This window comes from Emydura macquarii, unplaced genomic scaffold, assembly GCF_026122565.2.
Source record: "Emydura macquarii macquarii isolate MOO-44397 ecotype Brisbane River unplaced genomic scaffold, CSIRO-AGI_Emac_v2 contig_1348, whole genome shotgun sequence".
NCBI lineage: Eukaryota > Metazoa > Chordata > Testudines > Chelidae > Emydura > Emydura macquarii.
In genome coordinates this window covers 5,257,014-5,279,373 of record NW_027131485.1, presented here as the reverse complement: position 1 = coordinate 5,279,373, position 22,360 = coordinate 5,257,014, and the positions used below count along the sequence as shown (strand labels likewise).

Here is a 22,360-nt window from a genome sequence, read left to right as displayed (position 1 = left end):
ACTTTATTGGGACTATTGGTGTGAATAAGGACTACTCACGTGAGTAACAGCTTGCAGATCTGGCCGTGAGAGGAAATAAAATATACATCCCCAGGATGTTTTGTCACTTTTCTTGCAACTGTGCCTGCACTATAAACCGTGCAAATGTCACTGTTCAAGTTCAAGTCTACGAAACAGTTCTAACCAAGTGTTCTCGTTAGCAAGATCTCTAACTATGGGACTTTTTCTGAACACATTCTCAGCATTTGTCCCATTGATGAGATTTCTGTCCGGATTCTAAAAATATTGCTGTAAAGCAGGCCTACATCATCAACATGTTAATTATCTGTGGAGCATCATCTGGTGAAAGCTGAATGTAAAATATTGGCTAGTGTTACCATAGAGTCACAGCAGTTTGCCTCTTTAAACTGGTGAATTCAAATGAGAAAATGGGATGGGATGAGATGATAACCAAACATTAAAACAAATAAGCAACCAAGCAAACCATGAACAAAAGACAGAGTATGTTCTCTAACAGATTAAAGATGCCTTTTATGTGGATAATTCTTTACTAATTAAAAATGGTTTTCCAGACCTTGCATGACCTTCAGGCTGCACAGTCTTTGAGTTAGTCGCAGCCTCAGTCACAACTATAAAAACCTGTCAAAAATCACATACATCTGAAATATGCCACAATACTTTAAAAAAAAAAAAAAAAAAAAAAAAAGCCTAGAATTAGAATGTCAGGGCAAAATACGTGCTAGATTACTCCAGATTTACACCAGCATAAACAAGAACAATGTTTGTTAATAACCAAATATCCCCACTAAATGTTTTTGTTTAAATTAATCATGTACTAGTTCACTTTGTATAATTGCACTGAAAAATAGCCACTACATTATTTTGTGCTCTGATCTACTTGGTATGTGCTCCTGCTCTCTCCACCTCCCTAGCAGGACTTGTATGGTGTTTAAAATAAACTAGTTATTAGGATGCCTCAAGTTATTTTTATGTAAAGTGTTTAAATTAATGTGTTACAGCTTTGTTATGTTCTGTTGGTAGGTAATGTAGCAGACAAGCACACCTACCTCGTTGTTGGGTGGAAGCTGATCTGCAACATTTTACTTCAGTGATGTATCTAACTCACTAAGTAAGGCTTGAAAAGCCTTCGTGCTTCTGGTACATCTGTCTCCAGTGGTGTTGGGATTAAATGGCATGTGGACCCAGATTGTTCTTGTTATATTATATTTCAATTTACATTTTATACTTTCTAGTCCTACCGAGTTAAATTTCATCTTGGCAAAATTGGGAGAAGAATCTTGCACTTAATATATCCCACAACTAAATGTTAGAAATATTTATGATGGCTTGATTTGATTAATAGCATCTATATGCCTGATCAGTTTCTTACTTCCTTTCTATGTTTTGCATTAATAGGAAGCTTATTAACAAAGCATTGTTTTAAGTTTATGGTTTGGTGTAGTAATTCTCTGTTGTCATTTTTGTTTTTGTTCTTTTCCTCAGAGATGAATTTAATATTAAAGTTCTTCAGGCTTTTGTTGAACTCCATGAGTTTGCTGATCTCAATCTTGTACAAGCCTTAAGGTGAGTGAATTCTTTTTGCCTTTTTGTGAATTGCCTTTATCAAACTTCATTTTTAATTGAATCTAAGTGTATAGATGATGATTCACTCAAGCAGCTCAATCATACATTCAAGTCACTCAATCTTTCACTTGAATGTCTGATTTACTATGTACTTTGTTAGTAGACAAATCTTAATGTTTCAAGCCTTTGCTTGTTTGCATATACATTGCCTTTGAACTCTAGTACATGAAATTCATGATTTCACCCAAACACAAAGAGCCAAAGTTGAGTCTCAGATGCTTGATGTGCGTGCCAAATAGTTCACATGTGCAAATTTTCTGAGATAAGCAAAAAAATCCCTGACTGCAATGGAGCCTAACCACCAATTCACAAAGAGAATATCGTCAAAGCAAAGTATTTCTTTTATTTTTTCCCCATTGCATCTCTTCCACCACTTCAGAATTAAATTGTCTTAACATATTTATTCTTGTTAGGTAAATAGTACACATCTAATTTTTCACAGGTTGGCAGCAAATAGGTTAAAATACGTAGGGTTTGAATTCGGTTGTTAATCTAGTGTAAATCCAGAATAATTCTAATGATGGGGTTTAGACAGTGCTGTCAAATTTATAGCCAGAAGGGGCTGCCACCCCAAAACAGGTTAAAATGTTGGTATAGTCTTTCCGACACATACTACATTGCCATGTGGTATGTCAAAAGAACAGCTTTATTCTGACTAAGGCTTGCAGTGGTGATAACTTGAGTTGCCTTAGGAATCAGGATGTTTCATCTGATTTGATGGTTCTGTGTGGGATATTCCCATCAGTTTCTGCCTCTTAACAGCAAGCCTTGCTCCACTCTTTCCATAGCTGCTGCTGCTATTTGTATTGTAATAGCTCCCAAAATCCACAGTCAGAATTGGGCCCCATTGTGCTAGGAGATGTACAAACAGTTTAAGAAAACAACCCTACAGAATCTATAATCTAATGACAAGATGCAACAGCTGGGTGTAGCACACAGAATAAAAGGTGGCAGAGAGGAAGGTACTGTGTACAGGAACAAATGGTTATTACGTGGTTTACCAATGTGGAAGTGGGTATGGCTTTTTTAAAAGGTGCAAATGAACAAGAGATTTTAACTCCCTCCAGAATTGCACCATTTGCAGTTATTTCCTACAGTTTTCCTCTGCTATATCCAGCATTTCAGGGAGAGCAGTGTGGGGCTAGTAGGAAGGAGAAGAGGACTAGTCAAATAGTTTTTCAGGGGGCCCAACTTTGCTTGGTCTGATTGCCAATGGAGACAAACCAATATAAATCCCTAGTAACTGAGAGCAGAAGTTGCCCAAAGAATGTAAATTCAGCTTACCTGCTGAACAGGGAATGCAAAACATTATGCTTTTTTGTATATGACAGTGGGGAGTACAGTGACTTTTATCTATATGTCCAGCATTATTTTCACTTGTGTACTTGCATTTTCACAAATCTAAATTTTATAAGTGAAACTGAAAGGCTGTGGAAGATCCTAAAATTGTACAACCTTGATTTATGTCAGGAAAACTTCAGTCATGTTGTACCAGATCCATAAAGTTATAAAACCAAACCCAAATAAACATCACAACAAAACAACTATAGTACAATATGGTTTAGGAAACTGCTTGATTGTAGGCATCCTTTACCTAAAATGTTCCCTCTTTTACATTGTGTTAAAGTGGCTGGCAAGCTAGAGCTTTTGCTTGGTTTCTGCACCTAAAATATGCTGTAAGTGAATTTAGTACTATAGCTGGGTAAAGGGAGGACGTTTTGTTCCAGGAAGGATTTCAAGATTTTGAAATTTAGCCTCATTCCAAATTGCAGTGAAAACCAAATATTTCAAAATTCTCCAAAGGAAAATTCCTTTAAAAAAATTGTTTCAGATTGTTCAAAATGCTGCATTTAGACAAATTGAAATGTTTGTTTTAATTTTGACTCTTTGATGTCAGGACTCCTTCCTTTTTTTTTTTTTTTTTTTTTTTTTTAAATCAAAATTTGGACAAAATCAGTTCAATTTCATGAAGTATTTTGATGAAACTCGGTATTTAAACTGAATATGGTTCCATTGAAGTTGATCAGACCAGGTGTATTTAGTCACATGGCAAGTGTTGGATTGCTGGTTCTGAGGCGAAATCTTTCATTTTGTGCAATGAAAAGGTGCAGCATAGGTAGTGCCAGTCCTTCCTCCCAGTTGTTCCCACTACCCTGATCTCTGTTGATCACTACTTTGGAAGTAGTTCACTCTTCCATGCCCCCTCAACTCTCCATTCTTTCTGAGACTGCCAGCAAGGGGCCCATTTTGGTTGGGACATCTGTCCACCAAGAATGGGCTTGAGATCATTAATTTACTGTTTGGTAGCATAAATGAAGTTATCTGATGCAGCTGTTTTCAGTCACTGCTGATCTGGAGTGATTTAGAACTGGTAGCTTGGATATGAAAGGATCTGTGACCCATTACAAATGTCATAGGACACTGTGTTTTGCTTAAAATACTCTTGGTCTTCACTTTTATGAATTGGGAAGCTTAATGTTTAAAATGTCAACAAGGCATCTCCTGAAAGCAGATTCAGTCTCCTGTATAGAAGTGTTGTAAAAATGTCCGTCATTGGACATTTTTTTTTTTTTTTTTTTTTTTTTTTTTAAAGATTAGGTACAAAAAAGTGCCAATCAGTTCTTTCTTTTTTTACTTCTTAATCTTATGGATGTTGATTTTTGAGCTATCTCATATATGCTTCCTGTTTATGAACACATTAGTTCAGTACTGTTCAACATATTCATCAATGATCTGAAAAAATGGGTTAACAGTGAGGTGGCAAAATTTGTAGATGATGCAAAACTACTCAAGATAGTTAAGTCCAAAGCAGATTGCAAAGCGTTACAAAGGGATTTCACAAAACTGGGTGACTGGGCAACAAAATGGCAGATGAAATTCAGTGCTGATAAATGCAAAATAATGCACATTGGAAAACATAATCCCAACTATACATATAAAATGATGGGGTCTAAATTAGCTATTACCACTCAAGGAAGAGCTCTTGGAGTCATTGGGACGGTTCTGTGAAAACATCCACTCAATTTGCAGCGGCAGTGTAAAAAGCTAACAGTGTTGGGAATCATTAGAAAAGGGATAAATAATAAGACAACAAATATCATATTGCCTCTTTATAAATCCATGGTACACCCACATCTTGAATACTGCGTGCAGATCTGGTCACCCTATGTCAAAAAAGATGTATTGGAATGGGATAAGATACAGAAAAGGGCAACTAAAAATGACTAGGGGTATGAAAAAGCTTCCATATGAGGAGAGATTAATAAGACTGGGACTATTCAGTTTGGAAAAGTGATGACTAAAGTGGGGATATGATAAAGGTCTATAAAATCATGACTGGTCTGGAAAAAGTGAATAAGGAAGTGTTATTTACTTCTCAACACAAAAACTAGGGGTCATCAAATGAAATTAATAGGCAGCAGGTTTCAGACAAACAAAAGGAAGTATTTCTTCGCACAATGAACAGTCAACCTATGGAACTCTTTGCCAGAGGATGTTGTGAAGGCCAAGACTATAACTGGGTTAAAAAAAGAACTAGATAAGTTCATGGATGATAGGTCCATTAATGGCTATTAGCCAGTATAGGCAGGAATTGCTGTTTGCCAGAGGCTGGGAATAACCACAGGGATGGATTATCTATTCTATTTATTCCCTTTGAAGCACCTGGCATTGGCCGCTGCTGGAAGACAGAATGCTGGGCTAGACGGACCATTGGTCTGATCCAGTATGGCTGTTCTTATGTTCTTATAAAATAGTTTTAACTGGCCAGTTTCAAAGAAGACCCACAAACAAGAGGCTGTGCTATCTGCCCTAACTTTGCCTAACAGTTGTAGCTTTGATAGTTGGATTTAAGAACATGAATAACAATTCCTAAACTGATATGCGATTGAGAAGTATGAAAACCAGTTTATGTGGTGCAGCCCCTGAGAACATCAATTTCCAATAAATTCTGTGCTGATGCCAATATTGCTGTTCTGTTCATAACTTTACTATTTTGGATCTTATTTTAATCACCATTTGTAATCTGCAGTTCTTTTAATTTAGATTAGCTCTTGCAATCATTTTTGCTTAACATTTTATTGCAGCCTTATATTCCTGTCAGTTCAGCTTGCTTTTTTTTTTTTTAAAAGGCCAAGCCGAGAAGACAACCTACTCTTCTATTTCATACTTGAAATAGGAATGCTTATTGTCTGTAGCTGAATTTAAAACCCATTTGCAGTGATATTGAAGGGTCCCATTTCCTTTTTAAGATCTGGCCATGATACCATAGTTTGTCCTTTATCCATCCCAGCTAAGTAAGGCTCTTGCTATCCCAAAGCATTGATTCATTATGTCTGGTTGATTTAAATGAAGATATAGGGTTTTAATCCATGTTTTTTTGTTCTGAGCTTGCATATAATACAGCCGTCTTTTTCCTTTCAACAAAGTCCTGCAAAGAATGTGCTCTTTTTAGCAGTGAAGAAGCACTGTGGTACAGCTAGTTAGAGAGCATGTTGTCCTACATACGTCCTACTTCTACCAACATGAATGAGAAAATCACAAAACTTGTACCTGAATACATGGTCTGTCTTGTTAGCATGCAGTGCTGATGGCTGAGTTGAATATTTTTAATTGCTTGTGAGTTGAAAGTTTAAGACCATAACTCAAAAAACTTCTCATTTTATTTACAAATTACTAATTTTTGCTTAGAAGCTGATTATTGCCAATATATGTTTAATGTATAAATATTGGAATGGATCTTACGTTATTTAAATGTTTACACTTCCCTTTTGTAGGCAATTCCTGTGGAGTTTCAGACTTCCAGGAGAGGCTCAGAAAATTGATCGTATGATGGAAGCTTTTGCTTCACGCTATTGCCTTTGTAACCCTGGAGTCTTTCAATCTACAGGTTAGTCATGATACATTTTCTATCAGAATCATCTTTATTATATCATTTGTCAGATCATGTGTTAAGCTGTCTTGAATTCAAAGAGAAGGTGGCAAGCTTGGAAGTCCGCGTTAAGACAACATGTGAAATGAAAAACAAGAATGTTTTGAGGTGTGAGCAAAACAAAGGGCCTAATCCTTCACTACTTCTTATTTCTAACCTAGGTGCAAGATTGTATCAGAACTATTTTTCTTCCTAGCACTGTTAAAACAATGGTTTAAATAAACTATTAATAAAGTGCAACGTATCATGCAAATGCCACCAAAGATCTGTAGTCAAATGGGACAAACGTGAAAGTAGAAGATGTTACAGCAAAATGCTGTTGCATCAAAATAATCAACATTTCTGAGATTTCATGATATTTTGGACCAATTTCTGCAAACACTAAAATGTTGTGCCTCATCACCTATGTCTGATAAATATAAATGCAAAAGCAAAACGCCTTAAAAATAAAACTTGAGGGACTAATGTTTGGAGAACCACTTGGCAAAAAAAAAGGGAAAAATAATCTAACATTTAAACCTGGGCCCTTTAAAACACATTTACAAACCCAGTGCAGTGTTGAAGGAGCAACGTGGGTGACCAAATGTTTGAAGATAAAATGTGCACAAATAACCTACATGGTTTGTGCCACAAAAATCAAATACAGTTTCTCAGCTGATAGATAGAATGTTTGAACGTTAACAGGGATTTAAGCAGTGTTTTGAGGGAGCGTTCAAAATGTTTTCCCCCTGATCTGGATCCGTAAGTCATTTTCTCTTTTTAAACCTCCCTTATATGTTCATGGTTTGCACTCTTGTATGTAGAGGGTTTTTGGGGTTTTTTGTTTTTTTGGTGGTGGGGGTTTATAATTCCCTTTCTTTGCTATTCAGAACTGACTGGGGTTTGTTTTACAATCTACTGCTGTACTACAGTACACAGAGCACTAATTCCTTTTTGATATTATTTCAGATACATGCTATGTGCTATCATTTGCAATCATTATGTTAAATACCAGTCTACACAACCACAATGTAAGAGATAAACCCACAGTGGAGAGGTTTATATCTATGAATCGTGGCATTAATGAAGGTGGGGACCTTCCAGAAGAACTGCTTCGGGTAAGTTGCATTAAGATGACAAGTGGCACCTCCTAGTTTTTGAAGTGGGGCTTAGAAACAAGTGCAGTGGTTCTCAGACTGATCTTACAAAGGTAGTCAGCATGATATATATATATTGTGGAAGAAATGTAATTGTGAACATCTCAATCAAATGTCTAATATTTTTCAAAAACAAATTTCTTTGGGGAAGCTTGTATCGAACAAACCTGTTGGAAAATCTAAAAGCTGTGGAAAAAATGAGTGTCAAACTTCTTAAGAAAAGCCATTTCTTTCATGAGAAATACACAGGAAATCTTCAAAAATGAGACACTTATTTGCAGAGAAACTACAAATAAATTATTTAAAAGCAGATATAGACTGTGGTGAATGCTGCTTAGAGGAAAAATGGTTCCAGTTTCTGTGGGAAATATTCCTAGTTCATTTTTATATAAGAAGTCTGAGAAGAGAGAGCAGAATCTCTTGACTAGCTGTTATGTACGTTACTGAATTTTTTTTGTTTTCTTCCAGAATTTGTATGAAAGTATTAAAAACGAGCCATTTAAAATTCCAGAAGATGATGGGAATGATCTAACACATACATTTTTTAATCCAGATAGAGAAGGTTGGCTACTGAAATTAGGTTCGTAGAAGGGCAATTTCTATGATACTTTGCTTTGTGTGTTAGTAATATGTACACCGCTTCCCTTGCTAACTACTTTGTTGTAAATCTAATAGGATTAAATTAATAATAATTCCTGCTTAAAAACATATGATCTAAAAAGCAGTAATTCCTTTATTATTTTGTATAATTGCTAATTCTTGGATATATAACCAGGAGAAGTAATCTTGCCCCTTGAATTTTGGAGTGGAGTTTGATTTCTGATACTTTGAGAACTGAAATCTCAGCAACAGAAAGGAAGCTCCATTTACTATTTACAAATCCCAGTGACTGAAAAAGAATAATTAAATCTACGTGAAACCATTCCAGAAAACTGTACAATAGCTTCAGCTCAGTTTTCTGTACAAAAAGCAGTGCATTTATTTTCAAATAGTTGTTTTTGTATGTCTTTATTTTTCCATATTATTTGTGAGTTTCTATTGGTTTGGTTTTGGCTATGATTTTTAATGAGTGGTTTAAATGTGCCTTCTTGTTTTCCTTATGCCCTATGACCTATCACCTTTCTGTTCTGTGACTGGCTGTCTCTCTGCTTATTCTGCATTAGGAGGTACGTACCTGATGGCTTTCCAGCCCTCCCTCTTGTTCAGTTGCTTTCATTCTTTTATTTGTCGTCTTCTTTTTGTTTCTTAAATCAAATGTATTGGAGCACTTCGCTTTTCACATATCACTAGCTTTAGCCCCAATGGAATTTTGCTTGTACATAGGGTGTTAGTAATTTACTCTCTCCCCCTATGAGATTCTTCTACAAAAGAAGAATATATACTTTGTAAAGCAATGCAATAATGGTTAGTGTTTCAGAATGCTGTACAGCATCTTTCAGTCTTACTGAAGTATACAAATGAGAAGAGTACTTTTTGCAGCAGAGAAGTGCTGTTTTCTTAGAACATAAGAACGGCCATACTGGGTCAGACCAATGGTCCGTCTAGCCCAATATTCGGTCTTCTGACAGTGGCCAATGCCAGGTGCTTCAGAGGAAATGAACAGAACAGGTAATCATCAAGTGATTTTTATTCTTGTAACATGCATTCTAGAGAGTTTTTTTTTTTTACTTGTATGAAAAGTTTGTGTCTTATAATGTTGAAAGGCTAATTTTAAACAAAATAGCCTACATGTGACATATGCATGTGCTAAAAAGACTGATTGTTCCATACTAGCTTTCTTGTGGTGGTTTTTTATATTTAGTTTATTTTAAATAAATATAAAACCACTCCAAAATTCAGGATTCTGAAGCCTCTTGCAGTTTGTAGTTTTCTGGCACTGCAGCTCTAAGCTGCTCTGACTTTGTTTGCAGACTCTTTTGAAGTTGATGTGGCTTGCCATGAAGCCATTTGGGCTCAATGAGGCAGCTGGCAGCAAAAGGTAAACTTTTTTTCTGATTAGAACAGACTCTAAAACTTGGTTCTAATTTTTTAAATTTTTTTGTTTTGTTTTAAAACATTGATTTAAAGGCCAAAATCTATTAAATTTCAGAGCCAGATTCTGTCTGCTCTTTTGTAAGAGGAACCTTGTGCCAGCTCAGAGGCAGCCAGGATCCTGATGATCCCTAAGTGCAAGATCAGTGGGAATTAAAGAATAGCCAGCAGCACTAGACATAGTGGGAAAGATTAAAGAAGATCTTGCAAGAAAGTGCAAGATCAGTGGGAATTAAAGAATAGCCAGCAGCACTAGACATAGTGGGAAAGTACATTGAAGTCAGAGTATGGGGCCGACCTTCTTCCAGGCCAACTAGAAGTTGGGGCTGGGATGGCACTGGCAGGAAACATAAGGGTCGACACACTGAAGGGGGTATTCCCAGAGACTGCTCTCAAGCAGTTTGATAGCACTGGATCACTGTTGAAGGCTCTGAGGTTCGGTCCCAGGAGGTGGTGATACCAAAGGGCTTATCCCAGAGAGAGAGAGTGCAACCCTCAAGGAGGGTTGACACACTAACGGGGGTCCTCCCAGGGACTGTTCGAAAATGCTGGACCTGTGAGTCCATGACAACTCATTGTGGCACCCTTGAAAAAGATATACCAGTGGTAGCTACTGCATGTGCTTCCCCAGCCTCTCTGTCCTCTTTTGGCAGAATGCCTTCAGCCACAGCATCTGGGATAGTCTCGTATCATGTTGTATTTTATATTCATTTTTAAATATTAGGAACTGATTTGAAAATGGCTGTAGATTGTAGATAGATGTATCGATTAATATTGATAGGAACTATAATATAATGATATCCATAGCCAATAAATTCACTCAGTTGTTCAACTCTATATTTCTGCTTCCAGGCTAGTAACAACCAAGTGATCAGAAGAATGTATGGACACAAGTACTTTGGCAGTATCCGTGTATTAAGAATACATTTTAATAAGCCCTGCAAAGCAGCAGGGGCCAGCTCACAAAATATTGTCACTTTGGGGGGACAGCTGTTGCAGACATAGCCAATTAGCTAATTCAGGACCCAGTAGTGTCAGGTGTTAAGCACCTTTGATTCCCATGGACATCAGTGGGAGTTGTGGGGTGCTTGACCTCTCATGCAGTTGGGCCCTTAGAACACAATGCTGGGAGCAGGGGCTGCAAATGGGTCATTTAAAGTGGAGGATCCCATAAATTTGCTCTCCTCACCTGACCCCTCCTCTTTTCCTCTCAGGTGACTCCCCCACCAGCAACCTGACCCCACCCCATGACCTCTAAATGCACTCTTTCCAATAGGAGAAAGTGTCATAGTGACCTGGTGTGTGGGGTTACTGCACCAGTCAGGTTTGGCCTGGCCAAAAAGTGGGTGGGCTGTGGCCTGTGTGGCTCCCCTCCTTCCCCCCAGCCATGTGGCGTTTGGCCGGAAGGCTTGCGGTTTGGTTGTCTCGATTACTTCAGCTGCAGCTGCAACGAACACTGCAAAAGCCTCAAATACCCTCTTTGTGTTTCTAAATAAAAAAGCAGAGCCTCTTCCTGTTGATGTTTGAAGACATGAACTAGCTTAACAGGCACAGTATTCATAGTTGAGACAATTTGAAAGATGACTTGAAGAGCTGATATATTATCCATTCAGCAGCATGTAGCAGTGCTCACCTCAACTGAAAAGATTTCTCAGTACAAGACTTCAAGAACTAGAAATATTTTAGCACATAAAACATCCAGATAAGTCTGTTACCACTCAAATTATTTTCAATATTAATATTACCTACAGATTTTTCAGTTTTAAAACTTTTGATGGTTGTTTTTTAATACATAAAAAAACCTACTTGCAAATACTACTATGCAATAACTTTACCTTCACCAGTTGTGACTTTAATTTACAGTAACCCTTTTTAAATTAGTCCAAGGAGTAAAGCTGTTCTAACTGAATTGTATAATATAGGAGATATTTATTTAATCAGACTCCTCTACATTAAATTAGTGCATACATGCCAACCTTTGAGAAATAGCTCATAATGGAAATAAAGATTAAACATAAAGGTAAAAGAAAAACTAAATACGGTGTCTTCCTTGAAATGAAAATAAGTACCTGGAATCAGCAGCTATTTTGGATATAAATATATTTTTTTACTTATTTTACTTTAAAAATATTATCTTGCAAGAAAGGGGATTGGATGTGAACATGTCAGTGATGCCATGAGTATTTCTTATCCACTGTCTATCAGTGGGAAAGGAAACTGAAGGGTAGTGGTAGAGCATCAGCTGCAAAAGAAATAGTCAATGAAAGAATGAGAGCTTTAAGAAATTAGAGATGCAAAGGAATTTAAGAAAAATACATGCCTGAGAATCAATAAAACCACCATGTATTTCTGCGTGCTCTACCTGTGGGTCTGTGACACATAAACCCAGTAAAGCCAAGCTTTCATCTGTGTGTGCCCAAACAATCATACTAGAGTCCCAGTGATAAAAGCATGCATTAAACTGAAAGGTGCTGCACTTGAAATGCCACAGCACAAGGCTTAACTGAATAAGGAGGTGAAACATGTCAGTAATTTTTCTGTGAATCAGACTGTAAATATGTAAAGCCCTACTGTTCCTTGAAGGACTGTGTTTCATTAGTAGACAGACTGGTACAGACAAATATTTTTGCTAAGTTAATGAGCTGTAGAGCCATGAATGGAGTGACCAGAAATAAACCTGGTGATTATTTTTTTTTCTTCTATCCCTTCGATTTTCTCGTTGCCAGGAAGCTTGAACAATGTCTTAGTATGATACATGGGGATATTCTGACTCCATGTTAGAGTACTGTTAAGTGACATTCTCTCTTAGCACATTGAATTATTCCTAAACTAGCGAGGCTCTGCTTAAACATTCGTTATCAAAATACTAAGGAGTCTTGATTCATATGATTAAAAAAAAAAAAAAAAAAAGATGATGCTCAATTGTGCTGTTCTTTGAGTGCTTGCCCAAGTCCATTCCACTACAGGTGTGTGCATGCCTCCGTGCATGGCTACTGGAACTTTTTTCCCTTAGCAGATCCCGTAGGGCCGGCTCCGGTGCCCCCTGGAATCCCTCACACATGCCATGGTATATGAGGTGCTGCCGGCCCTACGCCCCCTCTGTTCCCTCTTTCCGCCCGTGATGGTTACTGGAACTGCCTGCGCTTGCATTGCAAGCGTTTAATTCCCTGTGTTTTAAACAAGGATTTTTGTGTGTGTGTGTGTTAGATTAATAACTGTTGTAGTGGTAGTTAGAGACTTTGAGAGAGTCTAGCTCAGACTTTACCGGGAGCAGGTATGCTCCAGTGTCATGGCTTCAGGCTACGCACTTTCAGCGGGAAGGCTTTCCTGCTGCTGACCCCCACTGCCTGAAGCATGGGGGGGAAGCCCTTCGTGAGAAGAGAAAGGCTTTCAGATCTCCAGGAAATCCGCCTGAAAGCCTGGGTCATGGGGCCCCCGAGCCGACTCCGAGCCAACCCACTTCGCTGCGGTATCCAGCGTGCCGTCGGTGCAGAGGGCACCGTTGGCACCAACTCGACTCAACACCGAAGATGGAGCGTGGATACTTCCCCACACTGGCGGAGAAGGCGGGGTGGAGCACCAATCCGCACAGAGGTCGGATCACGAAGACCCGCTGCTGGAGCCAGCGTCTCCAACCAGGGAGCCTCCCCTGACTCAGGGGCGTGGGGGAGCCCCTTGGCACCTACCGGCAGCGTCGACTTCAGTGGCCAAAGGATGGCAAGAGCCTTGCTGGCCTTGCATATGCCACCGCCTCCCATGCCTCCACGAGAGAGAAGGGGCTGGCGTTCAGGGTAGCCCACGTTGGGACCCCTTAAATGGTTCAGGAGATCCCTTAAATGGTTCAGGGTAGATCCCTGGTATGGGGCGGTCAGGAAGATCACTGAGGTGGCCTGCAGACCGATTCCTCCCCCACACTGTCGGAGCAGGCAGGGTGGAGCACCTACCGGCACTGTCGATTTTGGGTAAGATCCTTGTTGGCCTTGCATACGAGCCTCCAGAGAGAGAAGTGGCTGGCGGTCAGGGTAGTTTGCGTTGGGACACCCTGAATGGTTCAGGAGATCCCTGGTATGGGGAGGAAGATCTCCTGCAGACCGATTCCTAGGGTAGAGCAGAGCACTCCCCCTAGAAGTCATCCCAGGTCGCGGTCACCGGAATGACTTGCACTGAGGTGGCGAGCGGAGTCGCCCGCCCGGCACCGGTCTCGACCCCCCCCCAGCACTGTCGGTACTGACTCGACTCCGTGGAGGCGGACTCCCCCACACTGTCGGAGCAGGCAGGGTGGAGCACCTACCGGCACTGTCGATTTTGGTGGCCGAAGGATGGTAAGATCCTTGTTGGCCTTGCATACGCCACCTCCACCCATGCCTCCACGAGAGAGAAGTGGCTGGCGGTCAGGGTAGTTTGCGTTGGGACACCCTGAATGGTTCAGGAGATCCCTGGTATGGGGAGGTAGATCTCCTGCAGACCAGTAGAGCAGGAACACTCCCCTAGAAGTCATCCCAAGTCGCAGTCGCCGGACCGACCTGCATTGAGGTGGAGAGTGAAGTTGCCCGCCCAACACCGATCTCAAACCCAACACCCCCCCTCCCCCCCGCCCAGCACCAGGTGAGGTCCATCCCACTGTTCCGGCAATGAGGAGTTCGCCCGCAAGGACACAGCACTGATCCCGATCACCGGAGACAGTCTCTGTCCCGAGGAATTCGCCCGGCGGTGCAGAATCCAGATGCTGGAGACGGTGTTGTAGGGGGATCACAAACCCATTGCAGGGGAGTAGCAGGATTGCCACCCTCACTTCTGTGCAGCCTTCAGAGCTGGGCTGGGCTCTGAAGGCAGCAGGGAGGTGAGGCTGATCTCCCCTGTGCTGCTGGGAGCGCCCCAGCCCAGCCAGGATTAACAGCTAGGGGCCCCCGGCTGGGGCGCTCCCAGGAGCATGGGGGAGATTGGCCCCATCTCTGGTACTTCCCCCAGCTGCAGGAAACTCCTGGGCTTGGCAGCAGCCCTTAGAGGTTCCTGCAGCCAGAGGAGGCTGCACGCGGGAAATAAGATTTCCCAAGGAAAGGCCAATTTCACAGTCTGCGACGCATTTTTTCACTGCTGTGAAATTGGTAGGGCCGTGCTTATAGGAAAGACTGCTGTCAAATCTGCAGGGACTTTAGGCCCCGAACCTAGAAGGACCGAGCAGCACAACTGAAGGTCCTCCTCATGGAGACAACCTTAAGACTTGCCTCGGAGCTGTGCTCACTTTGCACCAAGCACCCCAGCCTTGGTGCAGAGCACTCTTTCAATGGCTTGGGACTGTCGGCACCACTAGTCTTCCCCAGTGCCTAAGAAGCATGGCAAGCACCAAGAAAAGAGCTGGTTCCAAAGGCAAAAGACAGAGAGAGCGGGACGTGTGGCGGGCCGCTCTTCAGACCTGGCACCACATCATCAGGTGCTTGCAGCTCCGGTGCCGTCGCAAGCCCCTCTGACATGGGCACAGGAGCCACCTCAGAGAAGACAGCGCACCAGCTCGTTTGTGGTGCCGTCAACCCCGGATGCCTTCACAATAGCCAGGGACCTTCTTGCCCTACCGGTGCTGGGGTCCCCAGAGGGTCAAGACTCTACATCACTGGTACCACCGAGCAGCAGGAAGTTATCGTTGGGACCTTGCCCAGTACTATGGCCGCCATCTAAGGGCAAACCCCCACTGACAACCTCGGCAATCTTCTCTAGCATTGAGAGGTATGGCACAACCCTGGTCTCTGCACCGCAGCTCATCGTCCTCATCAGACTCCGAGGTGCGATCATATTCCTCTCATCTACACAACCGACCTCGCTGCTTCCCAGGCTTTCCCATTCCATCACAGCCCTGAGTTCAGCGGCACCACCAAATGTATGGCCACTAGGTCCATGGGGACCGGCAGCTATGCAGTGGCCCTTTTGGAATCCATAGGGGTTTCCCCCACTTCAGGGCACCCTCTTGAGTGCTCATACTCTGTTGTCAGGAAGGATAAGGCACCCCTGGTACCATATAGAGACATTCCAGATTTGCACTCGCGTACTAAGCACAGCACTGAGCCTCAGGAGGAAGCCCCACAGGCTCCTGTGGGTGCCGAGGAACCAGCAGAGGCTGCTCAGCCCATTTTTAGCCCCCTCTGGACGAAGCAACAGTGACATGAGGGGTCTCCCCTCCACAAGATGGCCACAAGGCATACCAGGACTTGTTAAAGTGGTAGTTTTGAATTTGGAGGTCCAAGTGGCAACGCATGGTGTACTCAACATTTTGTCGCTTGCAGGCCCCTCTAGAGTGATTCTGCCACTTAATGAAGCCATCATGGATCCAATCAAGGCCCTGTGACAAACCCATGCCTGCCTCCCTCCGACAGAAAAGCTCCCAGAGCGCAAGTACTTTGTACCGGCCAAAGGGTACGAATTCCTTTTCTTGCACACTCCTCCAGGATCTCTGGTTGTAGCAGCCACCAATGAAAGATTGCCAAGGACAGGCTGGTCCTATGCCCAAGGCAAAGGATCCAAAGAAATTGGACCTGTTCAGTCAGAAGGTATATTCACAAGGGGTCTACAACTCCGCATAGTGAACCAGCAAGCCTTACCAGGTTGCTATGATTTTAACATGTGGGCGTCTGTGTCAGAATTCAAGGACCTGCTCCTCTCGGACTCAAGACAGGAGTTTTCCTCCCTAGTTGAGGAGGAGAAGACTCTGGCATGTGTCTCCCTGCAGGCGACCCTGAATGCCGCTGATTCCGCAGCCAGATCAATGGCCACAGCAGTAACAATGCATAGGAACTCATGATTCCAGTCCTCGGGGCTCCCTCATGGGGTGCAACAAACTATACAGGACCTCCTGTTTTGAGGGATCATTGCTCTTCCAGGGCAAATGGATGCTAGGCTGCACGGTCTCAAGGACTCAAAGGCAACCTTGAAATCCCTGGGGCTCTAAAGCAGGGTCAAGGAAACAGGACAGGCCGTTACTTTTCTCAGCCAGCCAACAAAGATCAGCAGAGGAGAAAGAGCGGGGGTTTCAGGTGCAGACCTTTCCCTCATCCTCCTCAGCAGGTCCTGCAATTCAGGCCCCAGACACTCAGGATCTTCAAAGCACTTTTTTTGACGAGGCGCTTGAGGTCGGAATTGCAATCCCCTCTACATCCGATCCAGCTACACCCTTGTTCTCCAACCACCTTTCTCACTTCCTGAATGCCTGGACTCAAATAATTTCAGACTGCTGGGTTCTCAGCACAATAGAACTGAGTTACACCATCCAATTTCTATCTACCTTACCTTCCTACCCCACCCCCCCCCTTCCTATCCCTCTTCAGGGACCCTTCTCACAAGCATTTGTGGGAACAAAAAGTCCAATCCCTCCTTTTAGTGGGAGGCATGGAAGAGGTTCATTTTCACCGAAGATGAAAGGGGTTCTATTCTATTCCGAAAGCCAGAGGTGGTCTCAGACCCATCTTTGATCTGCGTTGTCTCAACTGCTGTCTCAAGAACTTAAAGTTCCATATGGATTCCTTAGCTTCTATTATTCCCTAATTGGATCCAGGGAACTGGTATGCTGTCCTGAATCTAAAGGAAGCTTACTTCCATATCTCAGTCTTCCATGACCACAAATGTTTCTTAAGGTTTGTAGTCAACTAAGGTCACTACCAGTTCACGGTGCTTCCTTTTGGCCTGTTAGCTGCCCTGTGAATTTCAATAAATGCGTCGTGGTGGTAGCAGCCTTTCTCAGGAAAAGGGAAGTCCACATATTTCCATACCTTGATGACTGGCTAGTCAAGGGCCGGTCCAGACCTCAAGTGGAAGCTGTCATCCACCTCATTCGATCGATCTTCAGTGTGTTGGGTCTTCTGTTGAATATCTAGAAATTCACCCTTATCCCAGTCAAAAGGATAGAGTTCATTGGTGTGGGACTCGATTCCATGCAAGCGACATCGCGACTTCCGGATAATCGGTTTCACTCAATTACATCTCTGATAAGGTCGCTCCAAGCTCATCTGATCATGACCATACAAAAGTGTCTGAGCCTCCTGGACCACATGGCATCATGCACATATGTACTACAACATGCAAGGCTACATCTCAGACCTCCCCAAGCTTAGCTAGCCATGATATACTCCCCTCTCACAATCACCTGGACTCAGTGCTCATGGTACTGGCCCAGGTCCTCAGCTCACTGACACGGTGACTCAACTGCCACACAGTATGTGCAGGGGTAACTTTCTTAAGACCCCAACTGTTGTCCCTAGGATCCCTCAGGGCCTCTGGTCCCAAGACAAACTCTCCCTTCACATCAATGTCAGGGAGCTCAGGGAAGTGTGTCTGGCCTGCCAGGCATTTTTACCTCACCTGTCAGGCCAGACTGTTTCAGTTCTCATGGACAGTACAACAGCTATGTTCTACATAAACAGACAGGGCAGTCTGCGTTCTTCCCCCTTGTGTCTGGAAGCAGTCCACCTGTGGGAGTCTGCATCACTCATTCCATCAATCTAGCGGCATCTTACCTCTCGGGGACACAGAACCAGCAAGCACATTGCCTCAGCAGGTCTTCCTCCTCTTGCCACAAGTGTCTTTCTGACCGGACATCATGAGGGACATCTTCCAACGGTGGGGGGACTTCCCTTATAGACCTGTTTGCCACCCGTAACAACAGCCCAGGCAGCATTGGTTCACCATCCTTTTATGCATGTTTATGGAGGCATTGTTACAGCTTCTGCTGCACCCTCCACCAGGGCCACCTACCTTGCAAAATGGAAGCGGTTCTCCATCTGTTGCTCCCAACAGCAAATTCCACCTTCGCAGTCTTCTCTGCAGCTCATTTCAGAGTATCTCCTACTACTGAAACAACAAGGTCTAGCTCTCTCTTCAGTCCAGGTTCACTTAGTGGCCATCTCTGCCTTCCATCCCAAGGTTAACAACCAATCCATCTTCTCACATGAGATGGTGATCCATTTTCTCAAAGGCCTTGAGGGCGTGTAACTCCAGGTTAGAGATCCCACCCTCCTTGAGACCTGGACCTTGCCCTGTCAAAGCTTACAGGGCCTCTGTTTGAGCTACTAACATTATGTTTGTTGTTTCACCTTTCCTGGAAAGTGGCCTTTCTGGTGGCTCTATCACGTCAGCCAGAAGAGTCTCAGAGATCCGTGCCCTCACATCAGAGCCCCCATGTACAGTCCTTTTCAAGGACAGGTCCAGTTGTGACCACACCTGTCATTCCTTCCAAAGGTAGTTTCAGAATTCCGTTGAAGTTAAACAATTTTCCTGCCGGTTTTCTATCCTAAGCCACATGCGAATAGAGAGGAACAGCTCCTCCGCTTATTAGACATTAGGCGGGCCCGAGCTTTCTACATACAAAGGACCAAACCATTCCACAGATCTACTCAGCTGTTCATAGCAATAGCAGAATGAATGAAAGGTCTCCCCAATCTCTGCACAGAGAATCTCGTTATAGATTACTGCTTCTATCCAGGTATGTTATGAACTCGTGAACATCTCGCTGTCAGCTAACCTAACAGCTCACTCCACAAGGTCTCAAGCCTCCTCCTCTGCTTTCCTAGCACAAGTCCCAATTCAGGACATCTGCAGGACAGCAACCTGGTCATCAGTTCACACATTCACAATGCACTATGACATCATACAGCCGTCTAGAGACTATGCCAGCTTTGGCTGTGAAATTTTACAGTCAGCCTGTCCTTGAACTCCGAACCCACCTCCTGTACAACTGCTTGTGAGTCCCCTACATTGGAATGGACGTGTGCAAGTCCTTGAAGAAGAAAAAACAGTTACTAACCTTTCTGTAACTGTTGTTCTTTGAGACGTGTTGCATGTGTCCATCCCAAAATCCACCTGCCATTCCCTATTTTTCAGAGGTGGTCAGTAAGAAGAAACAGAAGGGGGGAAGGGTTGGCAAGACCGTTTATAATGGCACTATGAGCTGACCCAACAGATACCACAAGGGGGAAAAATTTCACTGACATTGGAATTTTTCTTAATTTTATTTTATTTATTTATTTATTTTATTTATTTATATTTGGAGCTGCCTGTTGGCAGATGTTTAGAGGTGACTTTGTGTAAATAAAATCCTGCCAAATCTAAGTGCCAGAACTGGACTTCAAGAAGTAATGTTTGATTTAAAACATTGGTGTGGATTCAACCAATGCATTTATGTAGAAGCATTTACATCAACTTGCTCTCTTAACTCATATAAGATTGTATGCCTTCTAATGTGGTACGATGAACATTTATGCAGCAAGAAAAGAGGCTGAAGATTGGTGAATGCTAATCAAATATCCTTTGTAATCGCTTGAGATATTAGTATTTTGGAGACTGTTCTCAAGATTTGCATAAGGATTAATTAGGGGCCAAATAAAGAATGATTTGCATAAGGATTATTTTTGGGCAAAAAAAAGGAATTGGTGCAATGAGAACCCCCCTCCATCTCTAGCTAAGAATTTAAAGTTGGACATGGGCATCAATGGAGAGAGCCTGTGACCTAAATTTTTTACACCAGGATGTGTGTGTTCTTTCCAAGAACAGTTTCTGTTGTCAAATAGCTGAACCAAAATGACTGGTACTAAAAAAGTTACAATTAATGTGGCTTGAATCATTTCCTTTTTCTAGTTAGAGGGAGGAAAAATAGATACTTGGAAACAAATATATTATCCTGCTGACAGAAGAGGAAATGACTTAAGCTGCACACATGACCATGAGTGGCAGAAGAAGCTGTTCTTACACTAGGATATCAAGCAACTCAATGAGCATGTGCAGGATTCTCAAAGGGCCCAGACTTCCTGGTCCACTCTGTACATGGTACTTGCCCCAAGCACAGCCTTCTAAAGAGAGTGCTACTTCTCCTCTCTTCACAGAGGGGCTTGTGGGGTTCCTTTCAGCTGGATCATTCTCTTTATAGCTGTAGTGATTTTAGTCTTATGCAGTACAGTATTACTGGACAAATTTATCTTGTGTGTAAATCCATACTCATGCCTAACCCATTGTGCACTCTTCCAGGTGCTAAGATAGCTTCTGAGTATTTGCATTTTACTGCACTGAAATTAATTAATCCAAAATCATCCTTGGTCTTCCTTTTTTAATGGCAGTTTTACACAATTTCTAGTTCTGTAAAACTTCCTTATGAGCTGGTACAAAAGTGCTGAAATTGCTGGATTTTTTGTTTTTTGTTTTTTTAAAACCTATTTATTTTGTACTCCCTGAGATACATAATTGGCTTATTCTGATGCCTAGGCAATTTTAAGACTCTTGAATATTTTTAATTAACTGTGATGGGTAAATTATTACTTACTTCTCCATCTTTTCGCCACTAGACATTTTCTTTCTTTGTTCTCTGGTTTCTAGTTCCATTTGAGATGAGTTTCCTATAATCTGATTATATAGGTGAAAAAGGCTGGTCTGTTAGATTTATTTTTCTCTTCTCTACACTCACTTGCTATAGCTTTTCCTGGTAAGTCCCTTGCATTTCCATCTACTGGATCCTTTAAGCCTTTCTGCTCTGAGCTGTTTATTATTGATGCTGTTTCTTTAGTTTTACTTAATTAGCTTGGTCCTCGTGAATCACTTGTATCTTGATCTGTTCTTTAAATACTTATGGTTTCATACTGTTTCCAGACTCTCTTCTAACTACTTAATACCCTTCAAAATGTATCTGTTTAAAAAACTGACCGCAGGATATAAAAGAAAGTTAATTCAAAGTGCTTTATCACCAATCTGGGAGTCTAAGGCACTTGGAACCAAGGGGGAAAATATATTCTGTGAGATACTTATTACTACCCAATAATTTTAAATGGGATATTATGATCAATAGAGTCATATTGACCAGCTTATTTTCTAGCACTGTGATTTTTGTGCTAAGTGCTCTTGATTCACTTGATAAACTGATGAGTGCAGAATACCTGGTGCCCTTTGTCAGCTGTCGAATGGCATAGAATCTGTCCCCACACGACTGTTACTTTAATTCTGGAGACCATTAGTGCTGTTGAAGTCTGCCCTATCTGCTTTTGGAGTCTCTGTACAGGCCTTTTTATAATGTAGATGGTTTCTGATGTGCCTTTTTTATTCTACTTTGCATAAGAGTTTATAAATTTTCTTTTTGTTCTCTTCAGTCTAAGCTGTCTTTGCAATGGTAACCAGGTTTCCTGCTTATTTGTTTTTTTAAGACTTAATATCTTCCTATCCATTTTTGCTGTACCACCTCCTGCCCCACTGAATCTCTTCATGTCCTAGATCTGGACAAGCCATTAAGTTTTTTATGGTAGTAAAACTTAAACAAAGCCATGGACCTGGTTCCAACTACAAGGCAGAACATGAGCTAGAATAATTGGAATTTACACTGTAGAATATAAAAATGTAACGTCACAATGACAACAAGGTAGAACTGCCTTAACACTTCATTTGGCTGCTTCTTATTCGTGGATTCAGATCCGAGTTAGGCTAAGGTTCGGGTTGGCTTTTCCACTTCTATCTTAAACCCTGCCTCTTGTCTCTAATCCAACTCCCATTCAGATCAATGGGACTCTTTCCATTGACTTTGATGGGAGTTGGAATGGGCCCATGATGCATTAAAGCATTAAGATCAGGCATCAAGATGCATAATCTTTGATGTCCCTCACCA

General features: G+C 42.0%; 1 protein-coding gene across 5 annotated transcripts in view; it reads left to right on the top strand.

Annotated features, from left to right (window-relative positions):
* Positions 1-22,360, top strand: part of CYTH3 (cytohesin 3) — a 99,907-nt gene that overhangs the window by 44,016 nt on the left and 33,531 nt on the right. For all 5 annotated transcript variants that reach the window (XR_010920332.1, XM_067550950.1, XM_067550947.1 and 2 more), the window contains 4 exons: positions 1,504-1,584; positions 6,420-6,532; positions 7,523-7,671; positions 8,179-8,290. Coding sequence is in view for 4 of the 5 variants with exons in the window: in XM_067550950.1 (XP_067407051.1) it covers positions 1,504-1,584; positions 6,420-6,532; positions 7,523-7,671; positions 8,179-8,290 (455 nt within the window). In the remaining variant the exon portion in view is untranslated. The remainder of the gene's footprint in view (positions 1-1,503; positions 1,585-6,419; positions 6,533-7,522; positions 7,672-8,178; positions 8,291-22,360) is intronic.